Source organism: Plectropomus leopardus, chromosome 6, assembly GCF_008729295.1.
Source record: "Plectropomus leopardus isolate mb chromosome 6, YSFRI_Pleo_2.0, whole genome shotgun sequence".
Taxonomy (NCBI): domain Eukaryota; kingdom Metazoa; phylum Chordata; class Actinopteri; order Perciformes; family Serranidae; genus Plectropomus; species Plectropomus leopardus.
This window is the reverse complement of record NC_056468.1, coordinates 18,022,419-18,043,940: the sequence shown is the minus strand read 5'-3', so window position 1 is coordinate 18,043,940 and position 21,522 is coordinate 18,022,419. Positions and strand designations below refer to the sequence as shown.

At 40.8% G+C, this 21,522-nt stretch overlaps 3 protein-coding genes across 4 annotated transcripts; 1 reads left to right on the top strand and 2 right to left on the bottom strand.

Annotated features, from left to right (window-relative positions):
* The first annotated feature begins 85 nt into the window (after positions 1-85).
* On the top strand, positions 86-3,080 carry mmab (metabolism of cobalamin associated B). Of its 2 annotated transcripts, none has more exons than XM_042488077.1 (9): positions 86-245; positions 547-605; positions 718-811; positions 1,290-1,347; positions 1,446-1,518; positions 1,623-1,720; positions 1,812-1,876; positions 1,981-2,040; positions 2,123-3,080. In XM_042488077.1, exons 1-9 carry the CDS (start codon positions 142-144, stop codon positions 2,205-2,207), a joined length of 696 nt encoding a protein of 231 aa, XP_042344011.1. In that variant the 5' UTR covers positions 86-141; the 3' UTR covers positions 2,208-3,080. The 2 variants fall into 2 exon arrangements, with proteins under 2 accessions (XP_042344011.1, XP_042344012.1); XM_042488078.1 differs by having other exon boundaries at positions 1,981-2,003; positions 2,123-2,202.
* An 87-nt stretch (positions 3,081-3,167) lies between these two features.
* aldh3b2 (aldehyde dehydrogenase 3 family, member B2) lies at positions 3,168-8,845 on the bottom strand. The gene is made up of 10 exons (XM_042488076.1): positions 8,580-8,845; positions 6,588-6,783; positions 6,378-6,488; positions 5,973-6,093; positions 5,799-5,884; positions 4,463-4,544; positions 3,996-4,385; positions 3,738-3,904; positions 3,536-3,635; positions 3,168-3,451 (listed from the first exon to the last, which is right to left on the bottom strand). Exons 1-10 carry the CDS (start codon positions 8,630-8,632, stop codon positions 3,252-3,254), a joined length of 1,506 nt encoding a protein of 501 aa, XP_042344010.1. The 5' UTR covers positions 8,633-8,845; the 3' UTR covers positions 3,168-3,251.
* Positions 8,846-9,505: 660 nt separating this feature from the next.
* On the bottom strand, positions 9,506-21,491 carry ube3b (ubiquitin protein ligase E3B). The gene is made up of 27 exons (XM_042488397.1): positions 20,950-21,491; positions 20,656-20,824; positions 19,173-19,290; positions 18,957-19,016; positions 18,761-18,865; positions 18,577-18,673; positions 18,378-18,463; positions 18,162-18,244; positions 17,884-17,989; positions 17,658-17,778; positions 17,362-17,539; positions 16,662-16,828; positions 16,393-16,560; positions 16,125-16,296; positions 15,919-16,037; positions 15,696-15,810; positions 15,502-15,601; positions 14,743-14,862; positions 14,494-14,670; positions 14,287-14,397; positions 14,061-14,198; positions 13,900-13,965; positions 13,752-13,810; positions 13,074-13,256; positions 12,739-12,850; positions 12,542-12,634; positions 9,506-11,775 (listed from the first exon to the last, which is right to left on the bottom strand). The coding sequence occupies exons 2-27, from the start codon at positions 20,814-20,816 to the stop codon at positions 11,584-11,586; spliced, it is 3,207 nt and encodes a 1,068-aa protein (XP_042344331.1). The 5' UTR covers positions 20,817-20,824; positions 20,950-21,491; the 3' UTR covers positions 9,506-11,583.
* Between the last annotated feature and the right edge of the window lie 31 nt (positions 21,492-21,522).

The window sequence follows — 21,522 nt, the reverse complement described above, 5'->3', positions numbered from 1 at the left end:
GCGCCCAGAGCTCTCCCACCACACGGTGAGTTGACCAATCGTGCGATAAAAATGAAACGCCCACAAACTACGGACACCGCTGAGGGACAAGAGGCATTCCCCACCATCGTTTACCTTTAGCAGCTATCTTTTAGCTTTAATATGGCATTGTTTATTATCAAACCTGCTCACCTCCGTTGTGCTGTAAGAGCAGGCAGGCTCATAAGCGAGCTTCGGGGAAGAAACACATTGTGTTCAGACAGAAGGTAAAGGCAAAGTGTTGACCTCCTGTTCATGTCACTGATGTAACTGTCTGTATAACATAGCAAAGTGCTAACTATAGCTGCTACACTGAAATACCCTATAAAATAAAGGCAATTACACAGTCAAAAGTCTTTATATCAGGCTGGAGTGTTGTTAGAAACTGAAGTTTTTAAGACCCGGTGAAACAAAAATAAAAATTACATACAAATAATTTGTACATATGTGATTGTTATGTTATTTGTTGGGTTGTACCAAATATGTCAAACATTACTGTTTCTCTGTCATCCTTATTTTTCCGAACAGTTATACCACTGATGGAGACAAGAGGGTACCCAAAATATACACCAAAACTGGAGACAAAGGTTGTTTTTCAACTTAGTTATTTGTACTTAATTAACAGTACCTGTTACAGCACTGTAAACATAAGTAGTTCATACAAATGTTAACTAATTTTTTTGCTGTGCCTCCCGAAAGGTTTCTCCAGCACATTCACAGGAGAAAGGAGGCCAAAGGAAGATCATATTTTTGAAGCCTTAGGAAATACAGATGAGCTTTCGTCAGCTATTGGGTAAAATTTCCACTATTCAACTATCACAGATAGAGATGCAACATAGTCAGTTTATCAAATAGCTGATGGAAAGAAATATAACAAAACAACACATTTTAATAATGAAGTTTTAACTGTTTTTCATGCAAAAAAAAAAAGTCAAACATTTTTTAGTTTTAGCTTCTTAAATATGAGAATTTGCTGTTTTTCTCTCCCATTTATGATGGTAAACAAAGAATCTGTGGGTCTTGAGCTGATGGTTGGACAAAAGAAGTAATTTGAAAATGTCACTTTGGGCTCTGGGAAATTGTGATGAGCTTTTTTCACAACTTTTTTTCAACATTTTATAGACTAAAGGATTAATCTACTAGTTGTGAAAATAAGCAGATTAATCAATAATGAAAATAATTGTTAGTTGCAGCCCTTATTGCAGTTCACTTTAAAACTTGTTCCATAATCTGCCTCACCTGGAGTAACAGTGTTGAATTGTCCATTACAGCTTGGCCAGAGAATTTTGCATCGATAAAGGTCACACATTCACACATCAGTTAGACAAGGTTTGGATTTTCGTATTTAATGTATTGCCTTTCGTCATTGCACACATTGTACATCAACTAGATTAGACTTCTGACAGTGTTTTGCTTTTTCATTGCAGATACAGTGTGTTTTACAAGACATTGGCTCCAATATTGCCACCCCAAGATCATCTGCAAGAGAAAGTCACATGAGTATGCACTTGCCAGATGGTCTAATTCAGTATAATATTGTGTCTTGTGTGTTCTTAAAGTTCTTTTGTGTTTTTTTTTTTTTTGTTCTGTCCTGTTTTTGTAAGAGAGAACAAAATTTACTGCTGAGCCAATAGTGGACCTGGAAACCTGGATAGATAAATTTACAGAAGAGCTCCCTCCACTGACCAGCTTCATTTTACCTGTAAGCCCTTTTGTGCATCTGTAAGACACAGTGTTCTTATGGGAGTCCAGGTTTTCCTGTTGCACTGACACTTATGCTCTGTGCGTCACAGTCTGGAGGAAAGGGCAGCGCAGCTTTGCACTTGGCCCGGACAGTGTGTAGGAGAGCAGAACGCAGGTCAGTTGCAGCATGTTTCTTTGCCCTGAATGATGTCAAATTCACCCTCTTTGTCTGTCTTTTCTGGCTCAGTTGGCCATGACAGATCTTTGTTCTTGTTATAGTGTTGCTCCAATTGTGCGATCAGGTGAGGCAGATCCAGATGTTGCCAAATTTTTGAACAGGTCAGTTCAGTGCTTTCAAATTAATATGAGAACATGGTTCCTGTCTTACACATCTGATAAATAACTCAACATTTTTATTCAGATTGAGCGACTACCTGTTCACTGCGGCCAGATATGCAGCCATGAAAGAAGGCAGTGAGGAGAAAATCTACAGAAGACCCGAATGATCAGAAGAGGAATAAGACTAAGGGCGATATTGGTTTTGGGAACAGTTGGTTTTGCAGATATTTCACTTTTATTGTAAATATAGCAATAAACATATACGATAGCCAAAATTGTCATCATATTTTAATGCATCTTTCTTCTTAGCATAATGCAAGAGTAGGTAGTAATAAACTTCATGACCTTCACTGTGGCTAAATCTTAAACCATTCAGCCAATATATGTGCCTCCTAGTTCTTTGCCTTGGTAATGTTTCATCAAACACATACACTGGTCAGCCAAAACATTAAAACCATTGGCAGGTGAAGTGACTTTCATTCGTCATCTCATTAAAATGCAATTTTCTGCTGGGAACTCTTATATCCTGGCATTCATGTGGATGCTACCTGACACACTCCACCCCCCTGAACACCGTTGCAGACTTAGTACACCCCCTCTTGGCAACAGCACTCTTCAATGGCAGTAGCCCCCTCAGCAGGACAATGCACCATACCACACCTCAAAATCTGCTTAGTAGTGGCCAGAGGAATGTGACAAATAGTTCAAGGCGTCGGCCTGGCCTCCAAATTCCTTAGATCCAAATTTGATTGTACATCCGTGGAACGTGCCGCTACCCCACCTCACAACCCACAGGACTTAAAAGATCTACTGCCAATGCACTGGTGCCAGATGCCACAGGACACACCCAGAGGTCCTGTTCCTTTTCCTCAACAAGTCAGAGTGAAGTCACATCCAAGGAGAACCCACAAGTTACTTACTTCCCTTATTTCAGTAGTTTTAATTTTTTGGCTGATAGGTGTGTATTTAGTTTAGCAGGTGCACAGCAGAGAAACTTAAAATACTGCAGAGTATCTCTTTTTCTTGATGGTTTTACAATGGTCATCACTCAGATGTGATACTGTGATACTATGTACAGCATATTGCACCTTCTCAGATGTGGCTGTACCCCAGGTGGTTTTGTTTTGATCTTTTTTGTAATATACTAACAATATGTTTGCATGTCAGGACTTAAGGGGCACTCGGCTTTCCTCCATTATGGCTTTGTTGAGTCACAGTATCTGGCACCAGCCCTGGCTCCTCTGGGACAGGGCGCTGGCCCATGTCATTAGAGACAGATTGCGGTCCTCATAGGGCGGATAACGCAGATAGGTCACACACTCAAAGCGTGTGCCTCTTAGCAAGCATGATTTCCTGTGAGAGAAGGTATCAAAGCTGCAGCGGCCATGGTAGGAGCCCATTCCACTGGCACCTGCCAAAAACATTAGATATATTATAAGTAATATTATTCCACTGCTATGTCTGGAATAACTTATACTCTTCTGCACTGACTTACCAACTCCACCGAAAGGCAGAGCCACCATCAGACTCTGCAGGACGCTGTCATTGGAGCAAAAGCTTCCACTAGAGGTCTCACTCATTAGCCTCGAGATGACCTGCATTGTCAGAAAGGCCAGCACGTGATCAGAACGCACATCGGCTGCACCAGACTCGTACAATGAACACAGAGTAAAACTTAACATGCATCCGTCATATACCTTGCTGTTGCTGGAGTATGCATACACACAGAGGGGTTTCTCTTGCTTATTAATGAAGGCAATTGCGTCATCAATATTGTTCACAGTCAAAACAGGAAGAACTGGTCCACAAACTTCCTGTTGCATGATGGGATCTGATTCTACTACCTCTGTCAAAATTGTCGGGGCTTTCAGACAGAATAAAAGAAGCGATGTTAAACATAATCCAGAAGAAAAACTTTGCTTTGTTTCAGAGAACCACACAGAGAGGATGCTTACCGATATATTTTTCTCCTTCTATCACTTTCCCACCAACAGCCACCTTGCCAGATCTCCACAGCATGTCTCTCGTACGGTTAAAGATCTCAAGATTGACCATGCGGCCATAACTGCGAGACTCTCTGGGATCAGGTCCGTAGAACTGCATCAGGCAGCACTTCAGGGCTTGTACCAGCTGTGCTTGGACATCCGTGTGGCACAGGATGTAGTCAGGGGCCGCTAAGCTCTGTCCAGCATTGTGAAAACGTGCCCAGGCTATGCGCTGTGCGGTGGTGGCAATGTCACAGTGTTGGTCCACATAACAAGGGTTCTTCCCACCCAAAATCAGGGTGACGGGTGTGAGTGTGCGAGCTGCAGCCTGAGCAATTCTGCCTCCCTCCTCCCTGTTGCCTACAAATTGACAGACATCTTTAGGAATAATTGCATGAATAATCCCACAGTTATTTAACTGCGAAAGTTAGCTTTACCTGTAAAGAAGACATGGTCAAATTTTAGTTCCACAACTTCAGGCAAGTCAATTGTGCCTGCAAGAATCACATGGAAGCATTCCTTGACGAAAACAAAAATTTCAGATCAATAACATTTTAATTGTTGCATTGTTGTTGCTACCGGCCCCGGGGAAGACCCAGGACACGCTGGAGAGACTATGTCTCACAGCTGGCCTGGGAACGCCTCGGGGTCCCCCGGGAAGACCTAGAGGAAGTGGCCGGGGAGAGGGAAGTCTGGGCTTCCCTGCTTAGGCTGCTGCCCCCGCGACCCGACCCCGGATAAGCCGAAGAAAATGGATGGATGGATGGCATTGTTGTTGCTGTCAATACACAGAGTACAACTGATGAATCAGCGTGAGTAAACATTTGAATTGGTCTTGGGATAACAAAAGCTCGATGTTTCCATACTCCCAGATTTGACTACATCTATGTATTTAAAAGGTCCAGTGTGTAGGATTTAGGGGGATCTATAATCTATTATCTTACAACACCTAAAGGCCACCATGGGTTCTTCAACATGCTTGAAAAGGTAGGGGTGGGCAGAGGGGTATTCAGTTGGTTGCAGTCAGCAACCTCACCACTAGATGTCACTAAATCATACACACTGATCCTGTAAAGTCTTATATTACATAAGAACTGCTCATTCCAGTCTGAACCATGGACTGTAGATAAAGATGGACTACACCCTCCCACTCACCCCACTTATGCTTAAGTGATGCTAAAATATCCTGGATACAGATGCTGCCATCTTGCGCTGGTGACGTCATTTGGCGGTGGAGTCTACGCTGTAGCGATTTTCGGGGTAAAGGAGTATCCACCAAAACACCCATCTGACCAATCAGGAGCAGCACCATTAAAGGCGAGCGCATGGTTTGGCTGTCACAGCTGTCAATCGTGGTGGGAAAATCTTTTTGTAGAATTGAATTCCTCATTAAAGCCAAACTTCTCATAAAAACAAACACTTGAACAAACACCAGGGTGATGAGAACTACCTTCAGTGACAGAAACCGCCTTTGAGAAAAATTCATTTGAAGTGCACTTTGAGTTTTTAGTTTGGCCTATGTCCATCTTTACATACAGTCTATGGTCTAAACGAATACCCTCTTCAGAATCATACAGACCAAAAGCTGTCCTCTGAATCAGATTCATACTAATGAGTCAGGACGCTCAAATGAGTGGATAAAGCATTTAGTCAACAACTCAATTTTTGAGAGAAAAAACCCTCAAAAACTCAGCCTTTGTGAGACTTTAAGACAAAAAGGTTTGCTGTAACTTGCTTAATGACATCAGTCCTCACTGCTGTGTAATTACTCACATTGTCCAAGTAAAAGGGAATGAGACGATGAAGGAGCTCTGCTGTATGAGCCGTGTACTCATGAGGGCTGATGATTGTACAGTTTCCTACACAAAGTAATAACACATTATCGGTAAGTGAGGACAAACAATACTATAATTAATTTGATTAAATGATTGTTCTGAGTCTCTGCACCTGCTGCAATGGCCCCTACCAGTGGCACCAGACACGTTTGTACAGGACTGTACCATGTCCCCATGATAAACACCACCCCCAGCGGCTCACTAACCATCAGACACTCATCCAAGGTGGTGGACTACAATAATGAGAGGAGCTCAAAATTAGGTTACAAGTGAAGCAGAACCCTCAAGGAGCAGTGTTTATCAGTGTACAGGTGGATTAGCAGAAAGAAAAAGGCCAAATTATTCTTATGAAAAGGTTAAGGCAACTTAAGTTTTAATCTGCTTTGGTGGGCCCGGCACAATACTTTTCTTTGTAGCGGCGAGACGGAATGTGCTCTCCAAAAAAGTTGTGTAATTCGAGAATAATCCCAATAATATTACGAAGATGTTATTAAAAAAGAGGCGGCGATAGTCTCACCAGGTTTCTTTCCACATGCTGTGGCTGCATCCACTTCTTCAGGTTGTTGATGGCATGAAGTACCTCATTCTTGACGAGAATCAGTTCTGACACAACTGTCTCAAACCTTGGCTGGTCAAAAAATAAATACATGACCAACTATACCATCTCATTCTCATAATCTCATGTTTTTAACAAGTACAACCTGTAGGTGACTGCTTCATTGCTCACCTTATGAAGGTCCCTTCCAAGAGCATCAACAAAGTCACACTCATGTTCCTCTAGCATCCGCACCACAGCCTCCAGCTGAGCCAGTCTGAAGAAATCCTTCAGGGTGCGTCCGGCTTGAAAAGCGACCCTTGCCCTCTTCAGCAGATCCTCACACTCAAGAGGGTACGTCTTCAGACAGGGCTCCCCCAGCCTGGTCCTGAAACAGCAGCCACGTCACTAAGTTTAAACACAGCAGGACAATAAAAACACATCCTTGATCCATAGTTATCACTGTACCTTCGGCATGTTAAGCGGCCATTCCTTTGACAAGCAATGCATGCCCTTATTTTTCCACTCATGTTATTCCACTCAAGAATTCTCCACTACAGGACCTTTTATGAATAGAGCGAGTGAGCAGTTAAGCTAATGCACCAGTTAAGTAACAGCCCCACTGGCAGCGAGGATAGTGAAAATCCTAACAAGTCCAACCAATCAGGTGATGCACATTAACTAAAGCTGAAGTCTAATAATCTTTAAACCAGCCATTTCAAACATCATGAAAAGCAAGTGTTTGGGGAGGAAGGGGGGTTCTTCTGGTGCTTGAGTCCAGAAACATTTAGATTTTTAAAAAAGCTTTAATTTTGTGTCATTCGGATATTAATATATGCCCATGTTGTTAATCTCACTATGCTATTCCTTAAAGAAATCCAATGTAACTGAGTAAATGTTCTTGTGTTATCATTGTCGGGGATCCTTGATTTGCCATTAAAGCACCCCAGTTTATTACGGCATGGATTCAAATATAGCAGATTTGTCAGCTAAACATTCATTATGTGATCTCTATTCCAGGACTGTACAACAATAATAGGTTTCAAGATTAGTAATGCTGTTGAAATATCCAATTCCTACCTATTATGTAACTTTGTGAACCATTCTTCTTGACTACAACAACACAAAACCATGACAAATAGAGTGACAAAACAGTAAAAGTACATTAGAGCACAAATGATTCAAAAAAGGCATAAAGAAAATATAAATAAACAATAAATACAATACATTCACACAACAGGTTCTCAGCACCTATTCATATATCCCTGTGGTCCTATGCAAGTTAGTTCACTCACACAGGATGGATACTGTACAAACTGTGTTTATGTAGCACATTTAAGGCACATTAACTATAGAGTAAATAACTCATCATATAAAAAACAAATAATATAACATATAAATTGTATTTAATTTAATACAAAGTCAAAACTATTCAAGAGAGAATAGTTTTTTAGTATTTACACCCACCGTCTTGACCTAAATATACACCACCTGTCTGTACTACTGGGTTGTGACTGTGTGAACTCTGCTCCAGAGCTGTATGACAAAAATAAGTTTCAAGATTAATAATGATGTTGAAATGTCAATTCCTACCCTACATATTATGGAACTTAATCACCCATGCTTTTTATGGTTTTCTCAAGAAAAAAAGTCAAAACCATGAAAAAGAGAGTAACATGTGGGCTACATATAACATCAGATAACAAGACAGTAAAACTATATTTTAAGACAAAAATATATTCAACAAGGGAATACAAAAAATGAATAAATAAATGAATTATACATTCACTCAACAGGTTCCCACCCCTATGTTCTATAACTTAAAAGTAGCCTAACATTAGGTATCATTTGGAAAAAAATTAGATACTAAACAAGATTAAGACTCCACAGGATGAGTCCTGTCTCTTGGCAGTTACATTTTTCCCTAAAAGATGCACAGATTTTTATGTATTCCATCATTTCAAATGGTTTGAAAAATAGTGCATTTAGCTGCTGCGAATGGGAGCAAAAAAATCTCCCTCGGGGCCCCCCAGGTTTGGGCTGAGCCCCAAATGTTTACTTGTGGTTCCGCTCCTGAAACGTATCTCATCAATTAACAGACTTACACACATAAACACGTGAAAATCCTACATTCATTCATCTCCCAAAACGACACATTAGTGTAAAGTATGTTTTGTTTGTTACCTTCGCAGCGCTTTGAACCATCGGGCTGGAGAAGGGCTCGGCGGATTGCTCATGGTTTTTGCGCAGGTTCAGGTGGAGAGTCGTGAAGTCCTCCTGTCCACCTCAGTGCAGAGACCGAGCACAATGGACACTCTGAGTCAGACGTGCGCATTTACACCATAATCCGCCATGTACGCTACTCATGAAAAACAGAAAATGTGGCGTAATGAGACATTCTTAATCACACAGCCTCCGTTAATATCTGCTGTCGATCACCGGCCTGTCAGCACTTCTGTCCCATGCGCAGATCCACACTGACTCAGCAGGTGTTTTCAATAAACTAATGACTGAAACACTGTCAGCCAGAGCTTTGAGCAGTGTTGTAATGTAACGAAGTAGTAATACTTTAAAGTAAATCAGTATTTTTTTAAGAGTACTGTATTGTGAACTTTACTCCACTACATATTCCCTAAGGAATGGGAGGGAAGGAAAAATTGTATTTTTGTCTCACCTAAAAAGTTTTTCCCCTAATTTTTCAAGTGTAATATCAACATGCACCCCCTTAAAAATTGTGGAAGAAAGAAATAAAACAACATAATTCTCAAAATTCCTGAACCTTTTCTGTCAATACCTAAGTACATTTAATATCATTAAATAAGTTTAACTTATTTGCTGGTAAGATATCTGTACTTTTAATAAAATATAGTTTTCGGGTATCCACCAATGGCTTCCAGAAGCAAAAAACACTCACTGTGTTGTAAATTATTTTTTAAGTAATGATTTATACAATACTGGTGTACATGATTTAACATTACAGGGAGAAAAATGTATCTTACACATGGACAAATCTTACATCGCAGTCTGTTTTCACAACAACACACTCCATACTGTAGTGCAGCCAGTCTCAAAGACACTTTAAAAAGAGATGAAAACTTTGACAGAAAGGGTGGGAACATTTCCAGGATCATGTTTATTACTTTTTGTACTAAAAGAGCAGATAGCCAAAGGTCAGCATCAGCAGTCCACTGGTACACTTAAAGTCTAGCCTACTCTTGACATCATTTTAAAACAGATGAGCCACCTCATCACGAGACAGACAAGCTTGTGAGGTATCTTTCATCTCTGTCGCAGACTAGTTTAGTATGTCGTGTGCATCCACTCACTTCATAGTGTTTCCACTTCTTGCTGAAATAGATTAAGAGGAGGAGAGCTGGAGCAAGATCCTCACGACTGATTTGTCAGATCTGAAAATAGTTTAATCTCATTAGTATGCTTAAGTTAATTCAATACAATCAGTGTTATATATAATTATAATCACTTTTTTGTTGTTTTCACACAAGTTAACGGTCATCATAAGACTAGTTAGAAACATGGCGATAATGACCAGTATGTTTTATAGCTTGTGTTACTTATTAACAAGTATTCATACTCGTTCATGACAAGAAAACATTTTTTGCATAATAAAGAACTTTGTAAAGATTTGATATTTTCTTTGAAAGCTGCAGTCCTCTTTCCAGTAAACTTCCCTAACATTACAATGACATTTAACCCTGTGTAAAGTAATATTTAGGCTGATAAGGTAACATTCACCCTCATGTCTTCCCCCCCCTCAACAGCCACAAACAGCAGAAAGGTGTGCAACATTTCCACCCAAGGGAACATCAAATCAAGCACAGTCACATTTGGTTGACGAACCAGTCCATGACATCATGTTGAGAGGTTTTTAAACCTCTAATTCTTTATCCGCATGGCTTAAAAAGTCCACAGAGATCAGAGGGCATCACAGTGAAACCCTCCTCGGTTGACGTTGTTGTTGGTGTAGTAGAGTGGTTGGGTTTCTGAGTTTCTTTTTCGTTAGTAAGAGCAGAGAATAAGTCCAAGTACATAGCCCCCATTTCTATGGCTTATTTCCGATATACGTGGTTATTGGTTACTACTGGAATACCGTCAGACATGTGAGAGCTAGAGGGGGCGACATTATATGAGGCACTCAGCGTTATTCAAAGGTGTAGTGAGAAATCTTAAGCTTCACTAGTATTAAGTACAAAGACTTACATCATCATTAATTTTACTCATTTTTTGTAGTGGAGGTGAAGCACAGATGTGTGACAATGAACAGCTTTGTCTGTTTTACTGGGCAGACACAAGAAGTGCCCAGACACTTCCAGTTTCTTTTTCACTCAAAAGTTAAATGCTACAGCACGGACATCTTTTCTAAATCAAACAACAGCAGGGTCTGATTTTTTTTTATGTGTCAAGGAATTCAGGTGCTTCTCAAAAAATTGAAGCAGGTGTTAAGATTTTAAAATGATAAAAATCAGAGGGCCAACGTCTCTCTCAGGTGACTGCAGCTTCTTTTAGTGGGGAGACATGTGGTGAGGTCGAGATGATTTTCCTCTAGACATAATGTGATCAACACAGTGCTGTGAGCCACTCTGTCTCCACAAAGGTTGAACACAAGACATTGATTTGTCTTCCATCTATAAAAGATGCATCACGTTCAGCAAAACATTTTAAGACTCATCCAGTATCCCCTCAAAGTTGCTTGGATAATGGAGTCCAAGCTCGTAAGTGTATTAAAGATGCTTGGTTTCACTCAAGTGAGTCGACCACGTGTCTAATGGCTTGCATTGCATCTGTATTGCTTTCCAGTTCGCTTAAAACAGAAGTGTTAGATCCGAGCGTGATTCTGTTAAGCCTGAGAAACAGAGATCTAGCCACTGTGTATCCATATTTCATCAAGTTAAATTCACGACAACATATTGAATTTTGGGAGTGGAAAAGGGAGATGCTAAAAATTGGATTGTGCTGCAGAAACAGCATTCCCTCTGATGCGAGGGAGTGGTAGCTAGTCCGGTTTTAAAACAAGACAAAAGGAGAGTTTGTAGGTCCTTTATGATTCCCCTTTTGTTTTTGCGATGCCCCTTTGAGTTGACAGGCTCCTGTCCATGTGAGCAGAGCCTCTCACTCAGCTCAGACTCCTTAGCATGACTCCTCCTGTGAAGATTGTCCTGATGCAACTGAGTTAGGAGAGCTCAAAGCCTGTGTTCATACTGATAGCGTAGCGCAGCTTGTCGCGCAAGATGCTCTTCTTGCTGTAATTGGGCAACTTGAGCAGGTTGAAGCATGTTGATGAAGTGGGAAGTCGTCCACCAGGCTCCTTCTTGCGGATTGTGAAAAAGCCCCTAAGTACACTGCCGAGGGTGTCTCCGGTGTCCTAGACACAGGAAAACCTCTGTTAGTACAAACATAGATGTAACATATAGATGCATAACAACTTTTCAGGGCCCTGACACACCGAGCCGACGGTTGGCCGTCGCTCAGTTTTGGGCCACTGTTGACTGTCTGTTCTGTCGCCATAGTTTTTGTGTTATGTCTTGCACTGTTTGCACCAACTGGCCCTTGTCAGCTTTCTATTGGCCTATTCGCATGTTTAAGTCACTGTGATTGGCAGTTCAGCTTAGTACACAAGAAGAGGAAAATATGGGAGGAAAGCAAACAAATTGCTGAAGTCAAGACGGAGTGAGATTGGAACAACCTTGTTATATCAGATGAAGTTATTTCTTTCAGAAATTTAGCCCTTTAACAGAAATGTTTCATGATAGTTTGTTTTATTGTTCTCTAGCGCATGGTAAATATCCTTTGCTCTTTCAACATCAGGTTGTGTTGTTAATGTGCTAACTGTCTAACTAGTGTCTTGAATCTGTCATTTTGGTCTTTCAGTTTCCCTTATTTAATGAAGAATACTGACTACAGCTGCTTCCTGTTATGAAGAGTAATTTCCTCTCATGAAGGTGCGAACATGCATACTTATTTGGCTGTTGGCTGTAGTCTTTGCAGTGTGTTGAGGTGCAACATTTTGGCTGGACACATGCCATGTGTAACAGTTGTCACAGTCGGCCTTCCTCGCCAGTAGTTCTTCGATGTCAGTTTGGTGTGTCTGGGCTTTAAGAAGCACCAACTTCCCCCTTTTAGATTCTTACCTGATCATCTGAAACTTCCACACAACGGATGGAGAAAGGTGGTTTGAGGTAGGCAAAACCTAAAAGTGGCGGCCTGGAGCAGCTGGTGACAAACTGTAAAAACACACAAGAATAAATGAGACAATGGCAAAACACTTGTGTACAGGGGTACACATTAAAATCTTTTGGCTGTGACAGTTACAAACAAAACAATTTACTTTAAGGAACATAGCCCTCTCTTCAGCAGTGAAGTCACTGGACAGGATGTCCCAAAGCCAGATGATGACACGATGGCTGCTGTGAAAACCTCCATAATAGACCGTGTGCTTCCTAAAAAACAGGAAAGGACAACAAGAATGAGGATCTCAGTGCTCATGAAGAATACATAAAAGAGAAAGTCTGTTGCCCCTCAAAGTGTTTAGACTGAGGAGAAAAGTTCTGCTGCTGAAGCAGTTACAATTGCCATTACAATGAGTATAATTGTTACATTGGCAGAGCAAGTGAAGAAGATGAATTCAGTCTGCTCATGAAGGATATCTGCAATGTCACATACTTTAGGTCATCCAGATCAATCTCAGCATTGTCTCCCGAGACAAGACGCTGAACCTCAGGCGTGGAAAACATGTGCAGCCACTCTGGGTTAATGATGCTGCGGAAGCCCCGAATGAAAGCTGCCGTCTGCTCTTTAATCTGCGTGTGCATCCGAAAGTGAGCCATGAGGTGAATGTAGCTGATCCTGCAGGAAATCATAAAGTAAGTTAGAGGAGTTAGAAAGAGTTTTCTATTGAGGACACAACAATCAAAGTCAAGAAGACATTTTAAATTTAAAAGGGGTCTTGAAAAATTGGTATGTAAGGAGTTAAAGCAAAAACACTAGGATATGAGGTCCCTGACAGTTGTTTGGTGCTTAATCTATGTGAATTCTCTAATTGACACACATACCGAGACTACAAGAAGTCCAACTAGAAAGAAAAATTGACTTTGTACAGGACTCAAAAAGACGCCACTGGAATGTAGCAATAATCAATAGATACTACAGTCTTTAAGGATGTAAAAATGTATACGTACCCAAGCAATTTTTGTTTTGTTAGCTTTTGTCCTGTGGTTTATATTTCTGTCACTGACATGCCAGTGTTACCAATATATGTGTTTATAAAGATTTAAGTGATTATTTTTTTTAAAGGTGTCAGTACACTGTCAATTTTTTTAAACTAGATATGAATTTACATACTTGTTCTCGTTGGTGACTGGCATCGTTTTCCCCCCAGGTATCAATTCATGACAAACAAGCTGTAATGGAAGATACAAAGTCCCATTAAACTTGTGAATTTCATCTGTTTAGCTACATGTATTATATGTTTTGCATTTTCTGCTCTTACCTGCCCCATAACATCCTCATCATAGGATAAAGTCAGTCCTAGATCCCCGACATCTCCATCATAGCGCTGAAAAAATAATATGAAATCAAAGGCTTAAGATGGATATTAAAATGGGATTAATTAGTCAAAAAACAAATAGTCCAGGTATAATTCTATCTGACCTTGATTGAAGTGAGGTTCTTGTAAAACTCAGAGTCCAGCGAGGGCAGCTCGTCAATGGAGCTGTAGAAAGTGCTGTGGTGGTGGCCCAACACTTGACTGAGGAAGAACGAGGCAAAAGGGACGTCCACAACGATGCCCTGAGCATACAGAAGTCACAGTTACACATCCACAGAAGATTACCCAAAATCGTGTTTAGAGTGAGAGCAACAGATGACACAAATATACCTCATATATGGCTTTCCCGAGCATCTTCCCCACAAACTCAAACAGCTGCAGATGATTCTCATGGATGTAAGATGTGGGTGAAGGATATAGCCTTTCATTTCCACTTGTAGTCTATTGAGAAGGAAAATCATGTCATACAAAATTGTAAAATCAATATCAGCAGTAGTATTCTGAAGAGAAAAATGTCTTTCTTTTGGCCCAATTTACCTTGAACAGGTTGAGAGCAGGATTGAACACTTTCTTTATAATCTCCTCTAGAAACTCTTTGAACACACCATCTTGATCAATACCAGCCTCGTCTACTCCCAGATCGTTCACAAACTTCACACGAATTACACCTTTTATGGAATTTGCAGGTAATTTGCGGAGCTGGTCGTATCCATCCTTAGGAAAGGGGAAACACCACGTTATTATTAAACACTGACAGACGTTTTTGCTCATCTGTTGAATACATACCTCTAACATCCGTGAGCGCCGAATGGTAATATGGGTGACATGTGGTGAAGCAGAGCTCGTTTCTATCAATCCTAAACTTTCTTTTTCCTTTGTAACGATGTTCCTGAACAGCAGCACCCTCTAAAATGAGAAGGAGGGTAATTATACAATTGAAAACGAAAGTGACACTCTGCATTAAAGGGAGAGTTCACCCCGAAATTAAATTTTCCTCTTACCTGTAGTGCTATTTATTAATCTGGATTGTTTTGTTGTAAATTGCAGAATGTTGGAGATATCAGCCACAGAGATGTTGAACTTCCCTTTGATATAATGGAACTTGATGACACTCGGGTTGTGGTGCTCAAAGCACCCAAAAACTACTTTTGAAAACTTGACAGCATTGTTTCTTTCCTTGTTGTGAACTGTTTCATGCAGGAACCATTTTCTTTCTACGGAACTACACCCACCAACAGTATCACCATCCAGAGGGAAGCATTCATCTACTCATGGTGGTGCACTCCTCGGCTGATCTGTAATGTCAGCTAAGCCAGTGGTGCTAGGTGAGACAGCAATAGATGCCGCATGGTGATGGGGTCAGCAGGTAACACCACAAACCAAGTGACATCTGGTACCAATATTATTGAGAAAAGGCAGGCATCTCTACGGCTGATATCTCAAACACACAACAACTCACATCCAAAAAATCTAGACTAATAAATAGCACTAAGAGTAAGAGTAAGAGTAAGTAAGTAAGTAATCCTTTTAATCCTGTTTACTCACGTTTTTATGTGGAATGACATGTGGGATGTACTGCAGCAAAAGCTGAGCTCTCTTCTTTCCTTTCTCCAGCTCTTGGAACAACAGGCTGGGCTTCAGGTCCCTGAACAAAGGTGAATTTTGAAATGTCATCACGAAGCAGCAACAGAGGGTATATGTGTTTGGAATATTGACAGCTATTCAGTGTTTGTATTTACTTGCGTAGCCAGTGGTCATCGGGGGTGAATCTTCGTCTGCAGTCGCGCTCATAGAGCACCATTAACCAGCCATGAACGCTGTGGAACAACTCCAGTTTCTCTCCCTTCGCATTTTCTATTAAATACAAAATTGCTTTTTCGGTAAAACTGTATCTTTTCAATCAGGTGTCATCATCATCATCATCATCATAATTCTCAAGATTCGGTCAGGTCACACACTCACCTAAGATGCCATCCCATATCATCTTGTACACAAATGTGTTCAGAAACGAAGAGATGGTGATGAGCTCCTCTATCTTAAAAGACGTTTGCTCTTCATAGACTTCGATGTCATCCAGAATTCTGTAACACAAGAACAGTGACGCAAAATGTGGCCGCTGCGTTTGGCATCTTATGAACAACACGGTATCAAAAAAAGAGTAAAATTACGTGATGAGGTGTCGTGAGCAGTCACAGAAGAGCATGAGCATAGCCAGGAGCTGTTTGGACTCTTCAGTGTCATTGTTCAGACACTCCATGAAGAGTTTGAGGCCTCCCTGCGGACCGAGCTCACAGATGAAGGCCCAGAGTTTGGGCAAAAGATCATCAAGATGTGTCAGACCTGCAGATATAATGCATAATGAAAGACTCAACTATGAACTTTACAGGACGTTTCCAAAAAATACTGTACGTATGACATCAAGACTCTGGAACTGACCAGTGAGTATCTGAAGTCGTATTTGCGTTAACGTAGACAGAGCAGTCTGATAGAGCACACAGATGCTGCAGACCTTCTGAACTTCAGCTGAGTCCACTCGCTTCCCTCCGACTGGTTTTAGGATGTTGCGCACAGAGGCCGACTTCTGAAACGCTCGCTTGAAGAGGTCTGTCAAAACACAGACACAACACGCCTGGGATACAGCAAACCTTTAAGGACAGATTGTGCTTATATTAAAACATTAGAGCAGGTTTGTGTTTATAACTCACTTTTAACTGGTAGATTGTTTTGTGATGTGCTGGGCTGCGGGGGTGGGGGAGTGGGCTCCTGACTCTCCAGTTTTTTCGAGAGGACGTCATTGAAGAGCGTCCGAATGACAGCAACACCCCACAGGTACTGAAGCTGTTTAGTGACCAGCGGCATTGACTCATTCAGACTACAGAGACAGGAGACAGACAGAGTGAAGACAATGTTTTTTAAAACCAAGGAAAATGGAGAAAGTACTTAAAGGAATACAACAAAATGATCATTTGTATATCAGTTATTTACCCCGTATTACATTAAATTTGAGAAGAAAACTTTGTTCTCACATGCCACCGTGAACTATTTTCTTTATGAATTCATTGCAATCAGGTAAGTATTTGATATAGAAATGGTCATTCCATAGGTGAAGTATTCCTTTAAATACAAGTCAATCTGTTATTTGCAGAAGGATAAATACAGTTATGCTTTAAAGGCGCACAAGACATGATGGCTGAATAAGAAGTCATACGGACAGACCACAAATTTCAAGCTAAATCTCTACTTCAATAGAAACCAGGCAGCCTGTGTAAGTCTATGAAGACATCTCTGTGTTCTCTTTGTGAAAATTTGCATTTAAAGAGGCTCAGATCTGTATATTTTGGGTCTCCTGGGAACCCTTTTTATGCCGTTTTCTGGTCAATATTAAGTATTAAGTATTTCACTGACCCGTAGTCAACAGTTTGGGAGAACCAGCCCAGGACAGGATGCCAGTGGGTGAGGTTGGACTTCTTTTGGGACACATATCTCTGGCAGTAAGACAGCATGTCTGTCAGGTCTTTCACAAAATGGTTGGCCTCCTCTTCAAGGACTTTCTCATTAAGGTAGCCCAAATGAATTAGGTTGCCTATCAAACATGAGAAAGACAAAGTCACAACACTCCACAGGACATGCAATTATTTTTCATCTGTACATGACAAGATCACAAAAATGAAGTGTGTTTTTTTTTATCCAAAATACTGTACCAAGTAAGCAGAGTGTGTGGCTCCCCTCGAGACACACACAGATGTCCAAACACTGTTCTTCTCTGCTGAGAAACAGAATGAACTTTCGCAGCAGGTCATGCGTCTGCATAGACGCCATACACTGTTGAGACAGAGCAAAAATTATAACCTAATCTCAAACAGTTAAAGGTATGACACGCATTACAACTATGCGACAATAACATGTGATATGTGACAGGACTTTTACCTCTGGAGTAAGCACACTGAGGTGAGAGACAATGGCTGGAACTGACATGATGTGAAGGAGGAATGATCTTAGTAGGTTATCGGAGAAGTGAGCAGCAATGACTGGCCTGAAAAATATTGACTTTAGTTAAAAAGACAGTCTGAAAATAAAACCACAGAAACAAAAAACTTAACTGGGTGTGACAACATTGGAAATGAAATGTCTCCATTTCATGTTTTAAAACTGAAATATTAACTTCTTAGCAGATTCAAAAATCAAATGACAAGCTCTGAGCTCACCGTAATGACAAAGAGAAGACAGCGGTCAGAGTGCCTTTGGAGAGAGACGGTTTAGAACGAGCCAGGCCATTGGTCAGCAAGATCTAAACAAGAAAAGTGACATACAATGTGCATTTTTATCAAAATGACAGTTGGCACCGAAGAAGAAAATGTGTGTCACACTACGTCATTGAATCTCTTGATAAAACTGAAAAAGGATAAGCAGTAACACTGAACCTGCAGTACTGAATAGAATCCTTTTTGATTGAGATGACCCATTATATTCTCACAAATCCTCGTCAAAGCGGGTCTGAGAGCTTCTCCTAAAATAACAAGGCGGCAAGTATTATATTGTGTTTTTTTTTACAGAAAGCAGGTCTTGCAATGACGAGATATGTTTATATCAATAACAACACCACTCTGACTCGAGACTTACCCTTCCCTCGAACTATCCGCCAGGTTGAAGTGTCCGTGAAGGTCACCAGCATGGTGAGGTACAGCGTTACCAATTTATTGTCCTGAAGTATGTCAGGCTGCATATGACAAAATAAAGCAATATGTACAATTAAATCACGAAATGAGTATCAAAACATATTTTCCAGCATCAAATCGAGACTAACCTTTAAATTTTTCAGCAGTTGACAGCAGGTCCACAGCACGTCTTTTATCTGTTTGAGCCAGGGAATTGTGAGGTCTTTGGAGAGAGCCAAGGAAACATACCAGACCTGAAGACCAAACGTGACAACAGGCACTGAGAGAAAAATCACATCTAAAGAATATTCGGTATGAGGATGGCATAAGTAGATGCACACTCACTTTAGATTCATTTTCAACCTCCATGCTGGCAAGGATTGCACGACAGAGCTTCTCAAACCTCTGTGTAATGAAAAAAATTTGAGTCATTTGAGTCACACAGCCCAAAGACAAGCATATAAACTACTGCTGCTGTGTTTACAACAGTCTCTGGAGAGTCTACAAACATAAGGATTAACAGGTAGCAGAAAGGCCTAAACAGCATAGCTTGCAACTCACCATCTTGTCCTCTTGGTGATAAACAAATAGTAATTTCCGTGCAATTTTGAAAATTGAAAGTGCATTTCTTTTTGATGTCCCAGTTTCAGAAGCTTGAAAATAGTCATCAACCTCTTTCCTGGAGAGATACAGACAGAAATTACTGAGACAACAATTACATGAAGATAAAAACCAAAATATTTAGTATTTTTATAACTATGTTCTTTCATTTAATGCTTTATTGACTGGCAGATTTCAGTTTCATATTGCAAAAATATATTGCAAGGACAAACAAAACAATACAAAGAAAAGAGGAACACAAAAAACAACAAGAGGAAAATAAAAAGGCTGCCAGATGGTTTACAAGATTACAAAAATCTAACCTGAAAGTCTGCAGTTCGATCCCTGACTCCTCCATTCAACATGTCAAAGTATTTCTCTGACAAGATATTGAACTTGAAATTGCTCTCAGTGCTGCACCATCGTAATGTGAATGTGTATAAATGGTAACTGAGTAGCAGGTGACACCATGTATGGTAGTCTCTGCCACCATTGTGTGAATGTGCGTGTGAATGGGCTAATATGACACTGTGCAAAGAAAGGTCCCCAATTTCTCTCTAATCTGTGCAGTCATCCATCTGTATAATACACAACATGTCCTTGAGCCAAAGCACAAAGCAGGGTGGAATGGTGGATGTCAAAGGGGAGGAAAATAAGTTTCTTAGCAACCACCTTTCCTAAGTACAGAGTTATCTGCATGTCATATAGCGCTAAAACATCTCTGCAGAGTAACCAAAGATTGTCAGATTGTGGGTGAGCTGAATGTGTCTGGAAAAAGCTTTTCAGAGCCACTGACAAATACAGTTCAAAAGCTGTATTACGTGGGGTTAAACCAAAAATTATGTGCTAGTCATCGTTCAGCAGAGCAGCGCTTGTCGCATTAGAGATACACTGACAGGGTGATGCAGTTTAGTTTTGGTGTTGAAGGGTACGGTCTATTCATTTCCTTGTACTGGTTTAATCCAGGCAGTCGCAAACTTGACAAAATTAACAAACAACTTTGCATTTCCAGTTGAAATGTTTTGCAGTCTATGTGAATGACATCAGCTGACAGGAAGTAAACATAGACCCAAGTTGTTGCCTAGCAATGCAATTCCAGTGAAAAGGTCTATAGCTTAAGTTAACTGATCAATGGACCCCAGACATTGCCTCTTCCCTGAACTCTGCTGATATCTCTGAATTCAAGTTACTGGCAGGCTTCGCTAATAAGAACTAAAAAAATGGAAGTAATAATAGTTCACAAATTTTAATACTAGCCCTTGGAATCTGGAGGGAGTAAGAGATTTTCAAGAAAACGATGGGGGAGGACTCAAAGTGTGGATACCGTTTCTCATCTTGGTGTCTGACGTGATTGCTAATTATTTTTTAGGCAAACATACTTAACTCAAAGCCCTTCAAATAACAGGTGACTGGTAAATCTGCAATAAATAAAACTAGAGATTACCGTAATTGCTTCTGGAGTCTGCAACGACAGAGGAATCCTCTGACCAGGGCTTGGATGTGGATTGATGCTTTCTCCCTGTCCTTCTGCCCTTTCCTCTCCTCCCTGGCCTGCCTGGCTTTGTCCAGGAACTCGGACTTGGAGCTTTGAGGTACACTAAACATGGTGCACCCTGGAAAAGAATTAAATCCACTCAGTATATACAAATGATTCTCCGTATTCTTGTATTGATTACATTTTGACTGTGGCTGTAGAGCACACATCCGCACATCATCACATTGTTTTGATTGACTTTACCTGCGGTATTCCTCAGCTGAAGATTTTGTCAAGCCTTTAGGCTCACCTGGCGCTATACCTCCTCAGTCATTTGGTTGTCCTTGAGATCCGAGCGGGAGAAGCCAACCGAAATGTGAAGACTAACTTGCCATCTCTGGAGTAACGGGGCCACACAGGAAAGATGGAGCTGGGATAGTTAGCACACAGGGCTAGTTCGCCGCTGGTCGACTTGATACTGTCTCAAGGAGAATCTTCTCACATGTATTTAGCGATATTTGTCATCATTGCGGGTTTAAGTTTGACCCTGAAACAATGACAGTCTCAAAAACACGGCGGACATACCGTTTCGAAATGTAAACAATGAGAGGAGATCCGTACGTTGACTGCAGCCATTAATCCCCTGTGTCGCACTAAATGATTCCGGGTAGTGTTTGTCTAAATGTATAATTCGTTTCGCGTGAGTATTTATAGATAGAAGTCCTTAGATGTGACAAACTTTCTTTGTTCGTGTTATAACGACGACTTTTTGTCTCAGCTGGCGGATAAAGCTGTCGTTCAGAGTGTTGGGTGGGTGGGTGGCGAGGGGGGGGACTG

Coding starts and splice junctions, on each gene's coding strand:
- mmab (XM_042488077.1), top strand. CDS start 142: ATGGCATTGTTTATTATCAAACCTGCTCACCTCCGTTGTGCTGTAAGA. Junction 812..1,289: donor GAGCTTTCGTCAGCTATTGG/GTAAAATTTCCA, acceptor TGTCCATTACAG/CTTGGCCAGAGAATTTTGCA. Junction 1,519..1,622: donor TGCAAGAGAAAGTCACATGA/GTATGCACTTGC, acceptor TGTTTTTGTAAG/AGAGAACAAAATTTACTGCT.
- aldh3b2 (XM_042488076.1), bottom strand. CDS start 8,632: ATGAGCAATCCGCCGAGCCCTTCTCCAGCCCGATGGTTCAAAGCGCTG. Junction 4,386..4,462: donor TGACCATGTCTTCTTTACAG/GTAAAGCTAACT, acceptor GTCAATTTGTAG/GCAACAGGGAGGAGGGAGGC. Junction 3,452..3,535: donor TCTGCCTTTCGGTGGAGTTG/GTAAGTCAGTGC, acceptor TGTTTTTGGCAG/GTGCCAGTGGAATGGGCTCC.
- ube3b (XM_042488397.1), bottom strand. CDS start 20,816: ATGTTTAGTGTACCTCAAAGCTCCAAGTCCGAGTTCCTGGACAAAGCC. Junction 12,851..13,073: donor ATTGATCTGGATGACCTAAA/GTATGTGACATT, acceptor CCTGTTTTTTAG/GAAGCACACGGTCTATTATG. Junction 12,635..12,738: donor AGAGGGCTATGTTCCTTAAA/GTAAATTGTTTT, acceptor GTGTTTTTACAG/TTTGTCACCAGCTGCTCCAG.